Source organism: Sardina pilchardus, chromosome 5 (genome assembly GCF_963854185.1).
Source record: "Sardina pilchardus chromosome 5, fSarPil1.1, whole genome shotgun sequence".
Lineage (NCBI taxonomy): Eukaryota > Metazoa > Chordata > Actinopteri > Clupeiformes > Clupeidae > Sardina > Sardina pilchardus.
The window spans coordinates 8,896,931-8,910,693 of NC_084998.1; the positions used below are offsets into that span (position 1 = coordinate 8,896,931).

Sequence of the window (13,763 nt, forward strand, 5' to 3'; positions counted from 1 at the left end):
TAAAAAAAAAAAAAAAGAACCTTCCTCAAATCAGTAAAAAAACCTTGTCTGTAAAAAAACCTTGATGATTTTTTTTTCTATGGAAGGAAACTACTGTGTATCTTTTGGAGTGATTTATTACATTATGTTTCAGTACAGCTACTGTGCTTGTGTAGCTCAACTGGTTGAACAGGATGTTGGCCAATGCCAAGATTTTGGATTTGTTTATCACAGTGAACACCTGCTGACAGGGACTTTCCGCACACAGCGAACGTCTTTGGTGGCTGCCAACATTAAATATCTGGATGCCAAAGCTGTAATCCAGCCCCAATATTTGTTCAGTCTGAGCAGATATCTTTATCATGTCTGCTGCTGGTGCTGCACAAGCTAAAGTGCCTGCAGTCCCTTCAGTTTGAGTAAGCATGTCATCAACGTTGTCAGCTAAACACAATTGAACTGCTGCCCTCCAAATGACTAAAAGTGTCTGTCAAATTTAAAGATTTTCTCTCCATAGATTCAAACCAAAAACATGTACAGGATAAACAGAGAGAGGAGTGGACATCTACCTCCTGCCTGCGACTTCCCAGTCCGGATATCTTTCCCAGAACACCAGCAGCACGGTCATCAGGTCTCCCAGAACTGCTCCACTCCAGGCCTGCTACAGATATGAAACCCCAGAGAGAAAACACAATTAGAGCTACTCCTTTCATTTCAATAGCACCGAACCTCAATACGGTCTCAGTGAATGCAGATAGCTGATAGAAGCCGACGTTTGTTTGGCTGTTTTACCTGCAGGACTACTGTGTTGCCAAGAACATCCTCAATGAGATCAAACAGGAAGTGTGGCAGACCAACTTCCAGACAAACGTGGCGGGCTTGCTCCGGGTCAGAGATCAAAACGTTCCTCAGAACCTGGAGGGGTTCCCGAGTCTGACTCGCACCTTCCAACATCCCATCCAGCAGCTAGTGAACAGACGGGGTAGAGATATTAGGCAGAGCTCTGGGCCCAACTTCAAATGATGGGCAAAGGACAGTCTGAAGTCTGATTAAAGCTAACTTAATCATTTGGCATAATGTATTTGCCCATTAAATACCGAGATCAAAACACTGGTGGGTCAGTTTGATGATCCCATACGCCACACAGTAGCTTTAGTTCATGCATGAGATTTCTTCTGGCACTTTGCACTGTGCCCATCCTCTATTAGGACCCCTTGGTTTGGCATTTGTGCTGATTTCTGGGACATGAATACCTAATGTCTGCTCCCTTTCATATAACCGGCGTGCTTAAGCAATTATGGGGGAAAAAAATTTAAGTGCTGTAATATCACATCTCTGACAAAGTATTTCAGCTCTCTAAAAGGAATCATGGCAACAATGTCCTATCTATCACTCTTATCTACACCCACTTGACTCTCCACTTGACATTCTATTTGTAATGTAAAGTAATATTTTTTGTTACACAAATGTCCGCATTTCATACTGAACCTTGATTGTTCTACAGTATTTGTCTTTTTTTAAATCACTTTGGACAAAAGTAAACGCAATAGCCTGGACACAATTACAGCCTGGAGTAAACTTTACAGAAACTGATGACAATATACTTTACTTCTTACCTTTTCTTTGGAAGCAAGCAGTTTTCCCTTCAGGCGGGATAAGATATTGGAGTCGGCCAAAACCTGACATGTCCAATCAGTCACTTCGGCAAACTTCTGCCATTCTTCATCACTGTCAATGTCCTACAGGAAGACATATGGTACATTGCAAAAACTGGACAATGAGGGGTCTGACTGAATGATGCAGTAGTTGTGGTCCTCTAGTTGTGCACTGTTACATCACTGATGTGATGTGTAACGTCGTTGTAAAACATACAATTGAATAAATTGTAAATTATACATTTTATCATTACACATCTCTCTCTCTTCAGAAAATGCATCCTCCCTTTTGCACACTTCTACTTCTACTTCCAAACTTATTCCATCTTTTTCAACATGTAGACCTGACAGACAGGCTCTTCCCAGCGGTCCCTGACTTGCAGCTCTCCCCATGCACATCACTGGGAGCTGTTGTGACGGTGCTCTTTACCTCGCTGTCCATCCGCACGGAGCCCAGGTTGCTTTGTTTTGACCCGGAGCGCTTCAGCAGTTGCCTGGGGCCGACCTCCACCAAGGGGAACTCCCGTTCGTAGTCCCTGCTGATCTGACCTTTACTCGGGGCTGAGTGCACCCTGCAGGCCCAGCCAGACATGAGCACTTGCACTATGCCTTGTCCCAGTGTATATGCCATATATGTCAGTGTACATTTCAATATATGTCAGGGTATATGCTATTCATGTCAGTGTATATTTCAATATATGTCAGTGTATATTTCAACAAAACCAAACATGCTGTCAAAGCTACTTTCACTTTATATTTACTTCTATAGTGGATTTGTGTGTGTGTATGTGTGTTAGTGGGTGGGTTTAACAGACAGTAGGTTACCTTATGACCCTTGTGCTATTTGCTTGTGACTGGGGGCAGGCGGTGGTGGGGTTGTCAGAGGAGGTTTTCCCAGCTGGTGCAGTTCTGGAGCGGCTCTGATTTGGTGGAACCGCTTTAGACGTTCCCATCTGATCCTTGTCAGCGGAATGGAAAGAACAACAGTCAATGAAGTCCATGTGGAAATATTACTTATGTAAAAAGGACTCGAGTTGAAAAAAGTCCATCAATTTTACAAGGCTGAAGGCACCACCATTTTGCTCCTCCCTATAGCTAGGTTTATCCATTAAGAGTTTTCCCACTTGAACCTTTATCTCCTCCTGACTATTCATTCTTGTAGGAAACAGAGTTTTAACTCATTTTCAGGCAACATTTCATCATTAAACTTCAAAGTAATCAAGGCAAAATCATTCCGTCATCAACACAAAGGGAGAACTAAAAAAAAACCAGGGATAACGGATATATATCCAGACACTGTCTTACATACTCCCACTTTTAATGATACAATGTTTTGACCCCTCAGGTACCTGACGAAGACCTGAGTGGTCGAAACGTTGTACCATTAAAACAGGGAGCATGCAAGACAGTGTGCGGATATCTCTTCTTTTTCCTTGTATTGGCTACTATCTGGCACCTGTTGAATTATACAGATGTGCGTGCGTACATCCCTACTCCACTAGACCTCAAAAAAACAACCACAGAATAGTGTTATTTAAGTGTTTTTCCCTATCATTTAGTCAGTACTAGAGTAAATACCTTGACATTATTATGACTTTTGCTGTTGCTTCATGGTTGCACTTACACTGACACCACCGTTCCCACTGAGAATAGACTCACTGGTCAAGATGAACCAATCATGTCATGACTGACAGAGGTGCTGCTCTCACCTGTCTGACTCTCCTCTCCTTGTCCCTCTGCTCCCTGGCTTTGCGCAGCAGCCTGCTCTCCCCAGCGGAGGGCGCCGTCCTCTCGGCAGTCTGCAGCTGCTTCTGGGCCTGCACATCTGGACTGGGAGTGACCGTCAGCGGACTGGATGAACCTTCGTCCGAGAGCACTACCCCAAAAACCCAACCCACCGAACCATTAGGCAAGGTTTGTGGAAAGTATGCAGTCATGTGAATGTTATATATCTCAATTGAGGGTCAAATAAAACACATCGCCACAACAGTGCAACTCACCTAGGACTCCATCAGCAACAAACGGGTGCTGAAGCAGGTGAGGCCATGACAGCCTTCTCTGGGGATCCTTTGTCAACAAACCTTGTAAGAAGTTCTACCCAGTAAAAACAAACAAACAAACAAACAAACAAACAAAAAGTTGAAGCTGTCAACATTAACTGAAGCAAAAACTGTTTTCTGTGTAAAAATGTGGATAATTCATGCAGCATTTCAGTACCGTGCAGCCCGGGCTCATGGTCTCCGGCCACTTCACGGGATCCTTGACGATCAGCTGCACCAGCTGGAAGATGGAGTTTGTGTAGAAAGGGGGCACTCCGGTGTGGAGCTCGTACAGGATGCAGCCCAGGGACCAGAGGTCAGCCGTGTGGTCGTAAGGCTTCTCCTCCACCAGCTCTGGTGACATGTATAGTGGCGTTCCCTTTATGGAGGTCAGCACCAGAGTGGACACACTCATAGCACGGGCAAAGCTGGGACATCAAGAGGGTTCAAGACATTACTGAATGCATTTTAGCGTGCAATGGTTATCAGCACACATGTCCTTTGTTCATGAAACTTCCATTTTGTACACTTGCATAAAGGGTTTCGAAGAACACATATGCACACATTTGGCAATGTCTTGACAGAACATTTCAAAATCTTGGTGAGTGTAAATCTAACATCACACATAAATAGATATGTACTAATAGAATTTTGCTTAGAGTGTGTTAGAGATAGGCATGTACCCGAAATCGCACAGCTTCACAACTCCTCCTTTCCCGAGTAAGATGTTCTGCGGCTTCATGTCTCGATGAAGAATTCGATGGGAGTGCAAGTAGTACAGGGCAGACACCAACTGGCAGGCAATTGCACGTACCTACACACACACACACAAGAGTTTGCAGCATAGCACTAGCTCAGTCACCATAATCATGAGGCCTAAAGTATGCTTACAGGTTTAGATTGGATGGATCAGCTGCTGAGCTTATACGTTTAAGATGGATAACTCATAATCAAGCAGTACTTTATTTGTTGGACCATATGTCAGAGCTGTAACAGCTGATCTAGTTGACATACTGTAGCTGACATAAATTTGACTCTAATATGGCTTAACAGACTCATATTCATTTTAGAGTTAAGTCATTAAGAGCTCAAGTTGAAAGCTGCTTGTGCAACTGCCAGCCAAGCCCTTATGAGCAATATGGGTAAGTTTAATGGGTTATGCAGCTATTCCCTGTTGATCTCAAAAAATAAGTTTTGCATTGAAATATCAAGTTATCATGTAGGTCTACCTGGCTCTCAGGTAAGCTGCCATCATCTTCCAGTATTTGGAACAGCTCCCCTTCAGCATATTCTGTAACTACAACCACCTACAAGAAGTGTCAGTTAGTCAAACATTAACCTATTGTATTCACACACATGTTCAGTGTAAATCTAAACCTGTTTTCCTTCATTTCAAAATTCTTTGTTTAACATACAGTACAAATGAATTGCCATTTTAGGAACAGGCCATGCCCTACAGTAAGATAATAATAGGATACAAAAGTTTCTCCCACCTCTCTGTCAGTCTCGAAGCTGTCCAAGAGCAATACTATGTTGGGATGTCTCAGTCCTCTCATGATTTCAATTTCTCTTTTGAGGCTGCGAAGCTCCTTCTCTGAGCGACCCACTTTTGGTATGAACTTGAGCGCCACCGCCTGTACAATGTTAGGGGAAAGAAGATGTCCAAAACCATACTATAGCCTACATCTCCACAACATTTTTCGAATAACCATGTTAAGCTTACCTGCCCGCTGTACTTTCGTCGGCCTTTGTAAACTCGACCAAAGGAGCCCTCTCCTATCATCTCCAATACATGGTAAAGTTCCATGGTTTGGCATTAGCAGTAAGTTTAACTTTGAATTGTTTTCCAACCCCAAAAGTTGTGCAGCTGCTTCAGGTTAATTAAAGCAGCGCGAAGTGCTTAGGCTAAATACACGTTATAGCTAGCAAGCCTGTTAAACGTGAAATAACGTTATTGTTTGTAACCTGATCCTTTTTAGCCATCATCACTCACATACATCTTCATAACGTAAACTGTATAGCTAACTTCAAGATGCTAGTGGCATAAAGCAAGAGTGTAACGTTACTGTATTCGGGTAAACTACATTCAAGCATCTTTCTCTGACTGACCATGAAAACCAACGTTGGTAATGTGATGTTACCGACTCAACGGACGCTACTATTAGTTCTAGATATGCTAACGTTAGTTGGCTCAAGTTACATATGACATCTAACAGCTAGGATAAGAAACTAGCGGTTGATAGGCCAAATAGCATATGGACGAAAACTTCTGTAACGTTATTCCCCTCCACTGACAATATTGTCTTGAATGTGTCTCGTGATAAATGAAGAAGCTTCTCCGAGAATATTTCTAAACACAACAAATTAAATATATCTAGCTCCTGTGTTTAGATACAACTTCTAGTTTAGCCAGCGTTGTGAAAAGTTAATCCAGAAAAAGTTTAGCACGCTTGACATATCTGTAACATCAGGAATGAAAACAAAAGGCGCCTAGCAACTTCGTGGTTGAGAAACACATGCCTCTTCGAAAACTCATGTAACGTAATCTTATGTTTAACCGTTAATCCGAAACGGACACGAGGACTGAAACAATCATATATTATTTAAAACAATGAAGTGAAACTATCACACCTTGTATCTAGTTTTTAAAACTTTAAGCACTAAATATATGTCTATCGATGCAGGCGAAACCTTGAACAGCTATTGTCAGTTAAACGTTTTTGGGGCCTCAACATGACAACACCATCGCGTCTTAGCAACCATATGCCAAGTCTTCGCACAAACCACAAACTCAGCTGTTATCTCACCAAGAAAGGAAATAGCCTCGTAGAATGAATAATATAATGTAAGCATTTTCTTCGTGTAAAACTGTCAACGTCATTTATATTCGTCGGTTATTTGTACGCATAAACATTCGCTAATGAGGTTTAGTAAAGCAACGTTTTTGGGTTTTGACTAGACGGTTCTGTGCTGCAGGTTTTCTAGTGTTGATCATAAGTTACACCTTCGAGAAATCAGCTGGTTTGCTTGTTTTATTAAGGTATCGTATCGATAGTATACTACAACACAACAAAATCACACAGATAGTGGTAAAAACAGACAAAAATAAGATAGCGTTAGTGTCCTTCATTTTGTTAATGCTTGCCATGAAAAAATCCTTTTTTTTTTAGAAATATTCCTGTGTGAGGCACATTTCTTCGGGCTGTAAGCCTATTTTATTAATAAGTTCAGTAAGAGGACCCGTCAAAAAGCCCTTCTAGTCTCATAAGACAGCCAAGAACCATTGCCGTCATCCTTGGCCCAGGTGGATGTGTCACTCTGGGCCACTGAGCCATCGGTTTCCTCTGAAGACATGGTTGGCATCTTTGCCACAGCAAGGTCTCCAGGAACAGTCATGTACGGGGTTAGGGAGAAGTTGGACACAGGAGTGTATGACGTGGCAGGATAAGGAACCTCTTCCAGTGGCTGCACGGGATATGGCTGGGAGCTGGACGACATTGATCCACCAGTGCGTGTAGTGGACATGCGGTATGATGAAGCACTCTCCGAATCTTGGGAAGCCAAAGAAGGAGATCCGGTCCCAGGAGTGGCCCCCTCAGGGCACAATGCATCCGGCTGACTCACTGGGACTTCAGTTGGCTGATCCCATGTGTCTCTCTGTAGGGTGTGGCACAGCCAAGGCTTTAGGATGAGTGGAATAGAATACAATAGAGATAATGCATGTGTCCTATAGTGTCAAGTCCTGTCAGCACGTTGCTCATTGTAAATGTAACAGTTTTAATTTCACATTTAATTCTCATATCAGCAGGTAACCTCTTATAGAAAAAGCTAGCATTGAGCAAGCCAATGCTGTAGATAACAACTCCACCATTAGCTGCACTACAATGAAAGCATATCTACCAAAAGAAGGTGCGATGTGGACGATTCTGCAGACATGGGTGGCAACAGAGGTGGCAATGATGACGATGGGAACAGTGACCCTCCACTTGTGCTGTATGTCGAAGCAGTGCGGTAATCCCCAAAAGAGTCGGACGGGTAGTAGCTGTCAATGAAAGGGTAGCTGGAGGGGTGGTCATAAGAGAAAGGCTTTCCCCCAAGACTAGAGGAGTATGTGTCTGTGGAGTACTGCTTCATGGGATGGCAGAGCTCAGAGTCTTGGAGGAATGGTCTCCGCATGCTGTAGTAACCTGGAAGAACATGTGAGATAGTAAGAAGTGAATTGATCTTTTCTCTCGTCAGTGTATCTAAAGATAATTTTCAGTAGTGCTCTTATTTTTTTTTTTTTTACAGTGTTATGGTTTGTGATTGAGAATTCACCTGGCATCTGAACAAATGCTGCTTGTGAGGGATTGGTCCCTGCCTGTGAACCAGAAAAGAAAAAAAACATCTCTAATCATTTATTTTATAAATGTTGTCCTGTGCCCAGACACCACATATTGATCCATTTATCACCCACTGATTTTGCATGCTGTTTTTTTTCACTCACAAGCTAAAATGTAATCTCAATGTAAATTCAGTAAAGTAAATGATTGAAATTTGTAACACATTCCTGCCGATCACATACAATGAGAGACATGGAGCTAAAATATACATATTAGGGGGGAAAAAGGACTAAAATAAGGACTGAGGCAACTAGACGACAGGCAAATTCTGTGGGTGGATATTTGAATGTGATTTGCCCATGTCACAGTGGAGGCGCACCCACAGCTCTTCCGTTTGCGTGTCTGGGCTTTTTGCATGCTCTTCCCAGAGTTACAACGTGAATGGGTGACTTGTGAGGTATCCCACCTGCCATTCTGATCAACGAGAGACCTACGCCATTCAAAGGGAACTTTTGAAAGTTACTCTTGCTGACATAATTGGATCACAATTGTGTTAACACGTCAGAGCATGCACTAGCTTGTAACATATTTTGCTTAGGTTTTTTTTTTTTTTTTATGATTCTTGCTTTCAGTGATGGTGGTAAAAGAAAAAACAGCTGTTGTAAACATATTGGGAGCACATAAAGTGAGAAAGTCATGCTTTTGCTGTTAGTTTATTAGTGGAATCTCAAGAGTTGACAGTTAACTTCTTAATACCAGCAACAGTATACTGCCTTAAACATTTCTATTGTTTCAAGTAGAGGACTTTTCTGATGAACTTGCTACCAGCTGAGTTATAACCGCCTCTATAACAACAGCCCATTGATATTAGGGCTTACAGGAAGGTCATGGTTTTGGCAGGCACAGTGTGATGTCAATCTCATAGTGTCCAGCAATTTAGGATAAAGTACACCATTGTTACATTCAGCCATAATAACCGGTATGTGCATGATACCGTTGACACTAACGGCTGAACGCTTTGAACAAAGTCCATTACATGATTCACAATACTAAGACAACAGTACACTGACTGACCAGAGTACACAAGCATATGAATGTTCTAATTTGCTTATACAAACTGGATTATGTCTTCTGTGTGGCTTTAGCATGGGTGTTACAAATAAAATGAAATCATAGAATGTATCTGAATCATTTTTAGAATAGTGGAATAATAAAACAGGGCAAAACAGGTCAAAGTAAATGGATAAACAACTCACATTAAACCGGGGAGCAGTCTGCCTTGATCGTTTTTCTGCAAGGAGATCTTTAACAGTATGTTTGACTCTGACACCCTGGTAGACTCTTTTCGAATAATCTGCACACATAAGGATTGAAACAATGATTAAAAATGAGTGATCTGTAGGCGCCCCCCAACACACACATACAAACACACACATTCCTGCCCCCTGAATATAATAGCCTATGATCATATTTAGGCCTATTTACACAAGTCAAGGATTAGTATAGAGCAAAAATGCCAAGATCATGCCACATCATCCCGCAATTTTTAACGTTTGATGCACTTACAGTATATCCACAGGTTTCACAGTAAAGGGCAGGTTACAAACAGTGAGCTTCCTTTAGAATTAGCTGGTTGTTCAGAGTTAGTTAATATGATGGCTATATTGAATAATTTGCAAAAATATTCAGGGGTGCATACATCTCCTGTTAACACATTCAACAAGTTGCCTCTCCTGGCATTTATGACAACCTCACACACTCCTTACAACAGTCTTCCCTCTCTACCTCCTTTTCTACCTCTTCACTTCCTACCTCTCCTCCTCCATACTTGGATATGTTGGCACTCCTATCCTCTAGTAGTAGTTTTGGCAGATGAAGCGGTAATTCCTTGCTATAGTCTCTCTGCACTGTGGTTATGCTAGTGCTGTAGCTATAACTCTGCACTTTAACACTTTAAATGTTTAAAGGATTACATGTTAATATCTTGAATGTTATTCTACTGCTGTAGTGGTAGCTCTATGTTAAAATGCTTAAATGTTATTCCATTACTGTAAGTCGCTTTGGATAAATGCATCCACCATATCAATACAGGTAAATGTTTGTCTCTGGTAGAGGTATTACATTGGAAATGTAGTTTATTTTAGTTTAATGGTGAACTTTCCCAACCAAAGTCGAGTTTAAATTAATCGACATCTTTCAACATCAATATTTAATCATGTACACAGAAGGCCTAATTATGTGACCGCCCTTAATGGTACACCTTAAAACCTATCAAACACAAAAGGAGGGAAAAACACACGAAGTGTTTGCGAGGCCTGGTCTGGAGAAGGGCGCAAAAATTATTTATTGACTTGAAATGTTGCGCATGCTACCTGGAACAACGAGCGGTATGTTACGCACAGTATTACGCACGCATGAAAACAACATAACGCTTTGAGCATCTTCCTCGTAGCCCGACTGTATTTATTATCCTAACTGTATTGTTATTTATCCTGTGTTTCATTTCCGTTATCAATTAACCATAAGACACAAAGTGTACGGCTGTTCAAACACGTTTGTACTTGAGGCTAATCTAAACAACGCCATAGGGTTATAGGCGAGTTGACATTATTTCAGAACGTGTTCCTCGTATATTACACCATAACTTTCTCCACAACGTTTTACTATGAATAAAAGTAGATTATAGTTTACAGAAATTAGGAAAATAGTGTTTGCGTTACCTAAAGTAGGCTAAATGTTATATTAATCTATTCAGCAACCAAACACAGGCCTACCTGTTTCCATGGCGTTGATATTGTTCCAGGCGTTTGGGGAAAATGGACGTGTGAATTATTCACTCCAGTTAATGTTTCATTTACTCATCATATCAAGCAAAAGGACAAATCTTTGCCATTTGGCTTTTAGAGGACGTGTTGTTGATCATTCAGCCTATATACCCACACAGTGTGCCTTGCCAGTCAATTTTAATAAATGCAAATTATTGGCTGAAAGACGTTTCACAGTCATTTGCATCAACATTCTAGATTAGAGGAACTATGGACCATGCTAATGGAAAATATGACAGGCTTACTGCTGTGATGACAGCACAGGGGTGGTGAAGGACTATGTCCAGAAAGGATTATTAGTCTGCTGTCATGACGAAAGTATTGTTTGTAATTGCATTTGTGAATTGTAGGGTTCTGTGTGACTGTTGATTTTACAAAGACTACTTGTTCTCTGTTGGTGGGGTTTCCCCAGACGCTCAACGGTTGTACTCCTCTTCTCTTCTGGATGTGCTCAGTAAAGCCATGGAAATACTAGCACATGTGTATTGTTACAACTGTATGAGTTTCTTGAGTTGTGTATTCTGTTCCCAGTACCGGTTGTCCCTGTTCCTCTTCCGTTCCCTCTATCTCTGCTCGGGTGCTCTGATGGCAACAACCTTAATTGGCAGTACCTGACCTGGTGATTGACTGGGAGTTAAAGGCTCCAGGATCCAATCCCTGGGGGGAGGCTTTTTGCGTGGGGACTGCTGTCTGTCAGTCTGGGATTTTGTCTCTTCATCTTAATTTGGACTTTTGTCATGTCATTATTTAGTGTCTTGTGATTGTGTGTGTTAATGTTAATAAATCCCACTGGTTGGGTCATTTTAAAAAGGCACTCTTGTTTACTAGGATTTGGGGTCAGTGGTGGGTTCTTGTTCACCCCTAAAAGGGCCGTATTGACGGTGGGGTGCAACAGTATGTTATGCATGTACCTTGCACTGCACTATGTGAACTGAATCTCCTCATCTTATTGAAAATAAAAAGGCCTGATTCATGCTCATCCTTTGATTCAGGCTTATCTACTTTGTAAACACATGTGACATTTAGCCTGTACTCTCACTCCGTCTCTCCTCAGTCTACCTTAAGTCTACCGAAAATGAAAGTCACTGAACAGACAAAAGTATTGGTTGTCTGTTTCGTGAAGTTCCATAAATAAGTCTACCATAAGGCCTAGCTGACCAAATGAGAGGGAGGTGACCAAATGGAATTGTTGTTCAATATACTACCATTTTAAAGGGACAATGTGAAACTATTCATATGCTCAAATGTCATTTCTAGTTCCATGAAAAAAATAAACTGTACAATGTTGCCGTAGTTGAATGTTTCAAGACTCAAGAAAACTAGATAATAACACATTCTATTCTAATGCACTTTGGCCTGCCAACAAGACTCTGATAACTTTGTATTACTCTCTGTGTAATTATTGAAACATGAGTCATTAAGGGAGAGCACAGTCACAGTACAGAGTCCTGCAGAGGCCTAAAGTGACACAAGGCAACTTCAATATCACAGTGTAAATATCTTGTTTTTTGTTTTTGTTTTTTTGTTTGCAGCTCACAACCTCAGGGATGCTCATACACACGCACGCAGGCGCGCATTTATGTGTCACATACATACCTTAAGATCACATGATCAACACTGTCTGTCTTTTTAACCCTTGGTATTTAGCCCATGTCATGTGCACGCTGTTGCTGGTTGCCTGACTGTACAATTCATTGCTTTTGAATGATTAAGCTTTCAATGAAAAATAGGAACAATTGCTCATTTTGACTATTCAAAATGAAGTTTGGGGATTAAAAAAAAACATCCATGTAAGACGAGCGCACGAAAACGCATGCGCAGTGGCTGAGAAGAGTTGTGTTTTCATTCGTCTAAATCGAAAACGAAAGTCACTGAACAGACAAAAGTTTTTTATGAAGTATTGGATGTCTGTTTCGTGAAGTTCCACAAATAAGTACAATTCTGTAAAACGACACCAAACGAAACAGGATAAGAAGGTAGGTCTTACCAGAACCTTATTCAGCACTATACAATCTAAATGTTTCAGCATCGCACTGAACTTCAAATTCTCCTACAGGGATAATGGACGAAACTATAACTTTCTCTGGTTGGGAGGCTATTTTGGATGACACTCTGTCAGCCGACGAGGACCCGAAATCTGGACGTACCTACACGATGTACCATGGCACATACCTGCAACACGCAAAGACAATAATCTCTAATGGTTTCCAACAATCTACGAAAGGAATGCTAGGTCCTGGGGTGTATGTCAGCCGTAACATTGACAAAGCTAAATGTTACCCACTAATTACCGACAAAAAGGACAAAGTCGTGTTTAAGCTGAAGGTACGTGTTGGCAAGGTCAAAAAGATTGACTGTGACAACCATCCCATGCAATATACCTGGCACCAGAATGGATATGATTGCGCTTGGGTGCCCCCCAATTCCAAAATTTCCGCCATCAAGTCAGGGCGCGAAGAGGATTGTGTTTGGGATCCCCAAAGAATCACGGTGGTTGGCGTTGCTTGCTGCGTTGATGACGCCAAACGCAAGGAACTCCGTGCATTGGTACGTCGCCAGAATGGCACAGATGATGTGTGCAGTCGCTGTCAACAAAGTAAACCAGCTGGTCCGCACGACACCCAGCCCTGCTGGGGCTGTAGTGAGACCATTTGCCCCTTCCAACGCAAACATAAATGCTATCCATAGTGCACCCGTAGGATCATGCTTAGTCGTGTATTTTGTTTTCTCTGTGCTATTTGCATTATTTTCCTGAATTGTATGAGGTATGTCTTGGCCTATTTGGCCTTGGCCGGTTCTCATTTAACTGTATCAAAGAAATTAAATAATAATAATGATAAAAAAAATGTGTAAAGGCCATTTTGTATTTTTTTGGTTGTCATTTTAATTATTTGAACAACGAAAGCTCAAGGAAACAATCATTAATTGAATTAATCTATCCTTTTG

At 41.5% G+C, this 13,763-nt stretch overlaps 3 protein-coding genes across 4 annotated transcripts in view; 1 reads left to right on the forward strand and 2 right to left on the reverse strand.

Annotated features, from left to right (window-relative positions):
* stk36 (serine/threonine kinase 36 (fused homolog, Drosophila)) overlaps positions 1–6,148 on the reverse strand; it is a 28,050-nt gene extending 21,902 nt beyond the window's left edge. The window contains exons 1-12 of the mRNA XM_062535834.1: positions 5,394–6,148; positions 5,164–5,304; positions 4,900–4,977; positions 4,354–4,484; positions 3,849–4,098; positions 3,632–3,725; positions 3,341–3,507; positions 2,457–2,590; positions 2,062–2,203; positions 1,593–1,715; positions 769–942; positions 546–634 (exon numbers count right to left, since the gene is read on the reverse strand). Of these exons, the coding sequence (XP_062391818.1) occupies positions 546–634; positions 769–942; positions 1,593–1,715; positions 2,062–2,203; positions 2,457–2,590; positions 3,341–3,507; positions 3,632–3,725; positions 3,849–4,098; positions 4,354–4,484; positions 4,900–4,977; positions 5,164–5,304; positions 5,394–5,477 (1,607 nt within the window). The 5' untranslated portion in view covers positions 5,478–6,148. The remainder of the gene's footprint in view (positions 1–545; positions 635–768; positions 943–1,592; positions 1,716–2,061; positions 2,204–2,456; positions 2,591–3,340; positions 3,508–3,631; positions 3,726–3,848; positions 4,099–4,353; positions 4,485–4,899; positions 4,978–5,163; positions 5,305–5,393) is intronic.
* Positions 6,149–6,705: 557 nt separating this feature from the next.
* On the reverse strand, positions 6,706–11,041 carry pou2af2 (POU class 2 homeobox associating factor 2). Of its 2 annotated transcripts, none has more exons than XM_062536296.1 (5): positions 10,767–11,041; positions 9,249–9,346; positions 7,988–8,030; positions 7,571–7,857; positions 6,706–7,327 (listed from the first exon to the last, which is right to left on the reverse strand). In XM_062536296.1, the coding sequence occupies exons 1-5, from the start codon at positions 10,774–10,776 to the stop codon at positions 6,914–6,916; spliced, it is 852 nt and encodes a 283-aa protein (XP_062392280.1). In that variant the 5' UTR covers positions 10,777–11,041; the 3' UTR covers positions 6,706–6,913. The 2 variants fall into 2 exon arrangements, with proteins under 2 accessions (XP_062392280.1, XP_062392279.1); XM_062536295.1 differs by having other exon boundaries at positions 6,706–7,351.
* Positions 11,042–12,654: 1,613 nt separating this feature from the next.
* Positions 12,655–13,676, forward strand: gig2o (grass carp reovirus (GCRV)-induced gene 2o). The gene is made up of 2 exons (XM_062536298.1): positions 12,655–12,793; positions 12,874–13,676. Exon 2 carries the CDS (start codon positions 12,879–12,881, stop codon positions 13,503–13,505), a length of 627 nt encoding a protein of 208 aa, XP_062392282.1. The 5' UTR covers positions 12,655–12,793; positions 12,874–12,878; the 3' UTR covers positions 13,506–13,676.
* The last annotated feature ends 87 nt before the right edge of the window (positions 13,677–13,763 follow it).

What these genes read in the sequence shown, in the direction of transcription:
- gig2o (XM_062536298.1), top strand. Translation starts at nt 12,879, where the DNA reads ATGGACGAAACTATAACTTTCTCTGGTTGGGAGGCTATTTTGGATGAC.
- pou2af2 (XM_062536295.1), bottom strand. An exon ending in AGACTGCTCCCCGGTTTAAT is followed by an intron (nt 8,031 to 9,248) that starts GTGAGTTGTTTA and finishes TCTGGTTCACAG; the next exon opens with GCAGGGACCAATCCCTCACA. An exon ending in CCACATCGCACCTTCTTTTG is followed by an intron (nt 7,352 to 7,570) that starts GTAGATATGCTT and finishes CTCATCCTAAAG; the next exon opens with CCTTGGCTGTGCCACACCCT.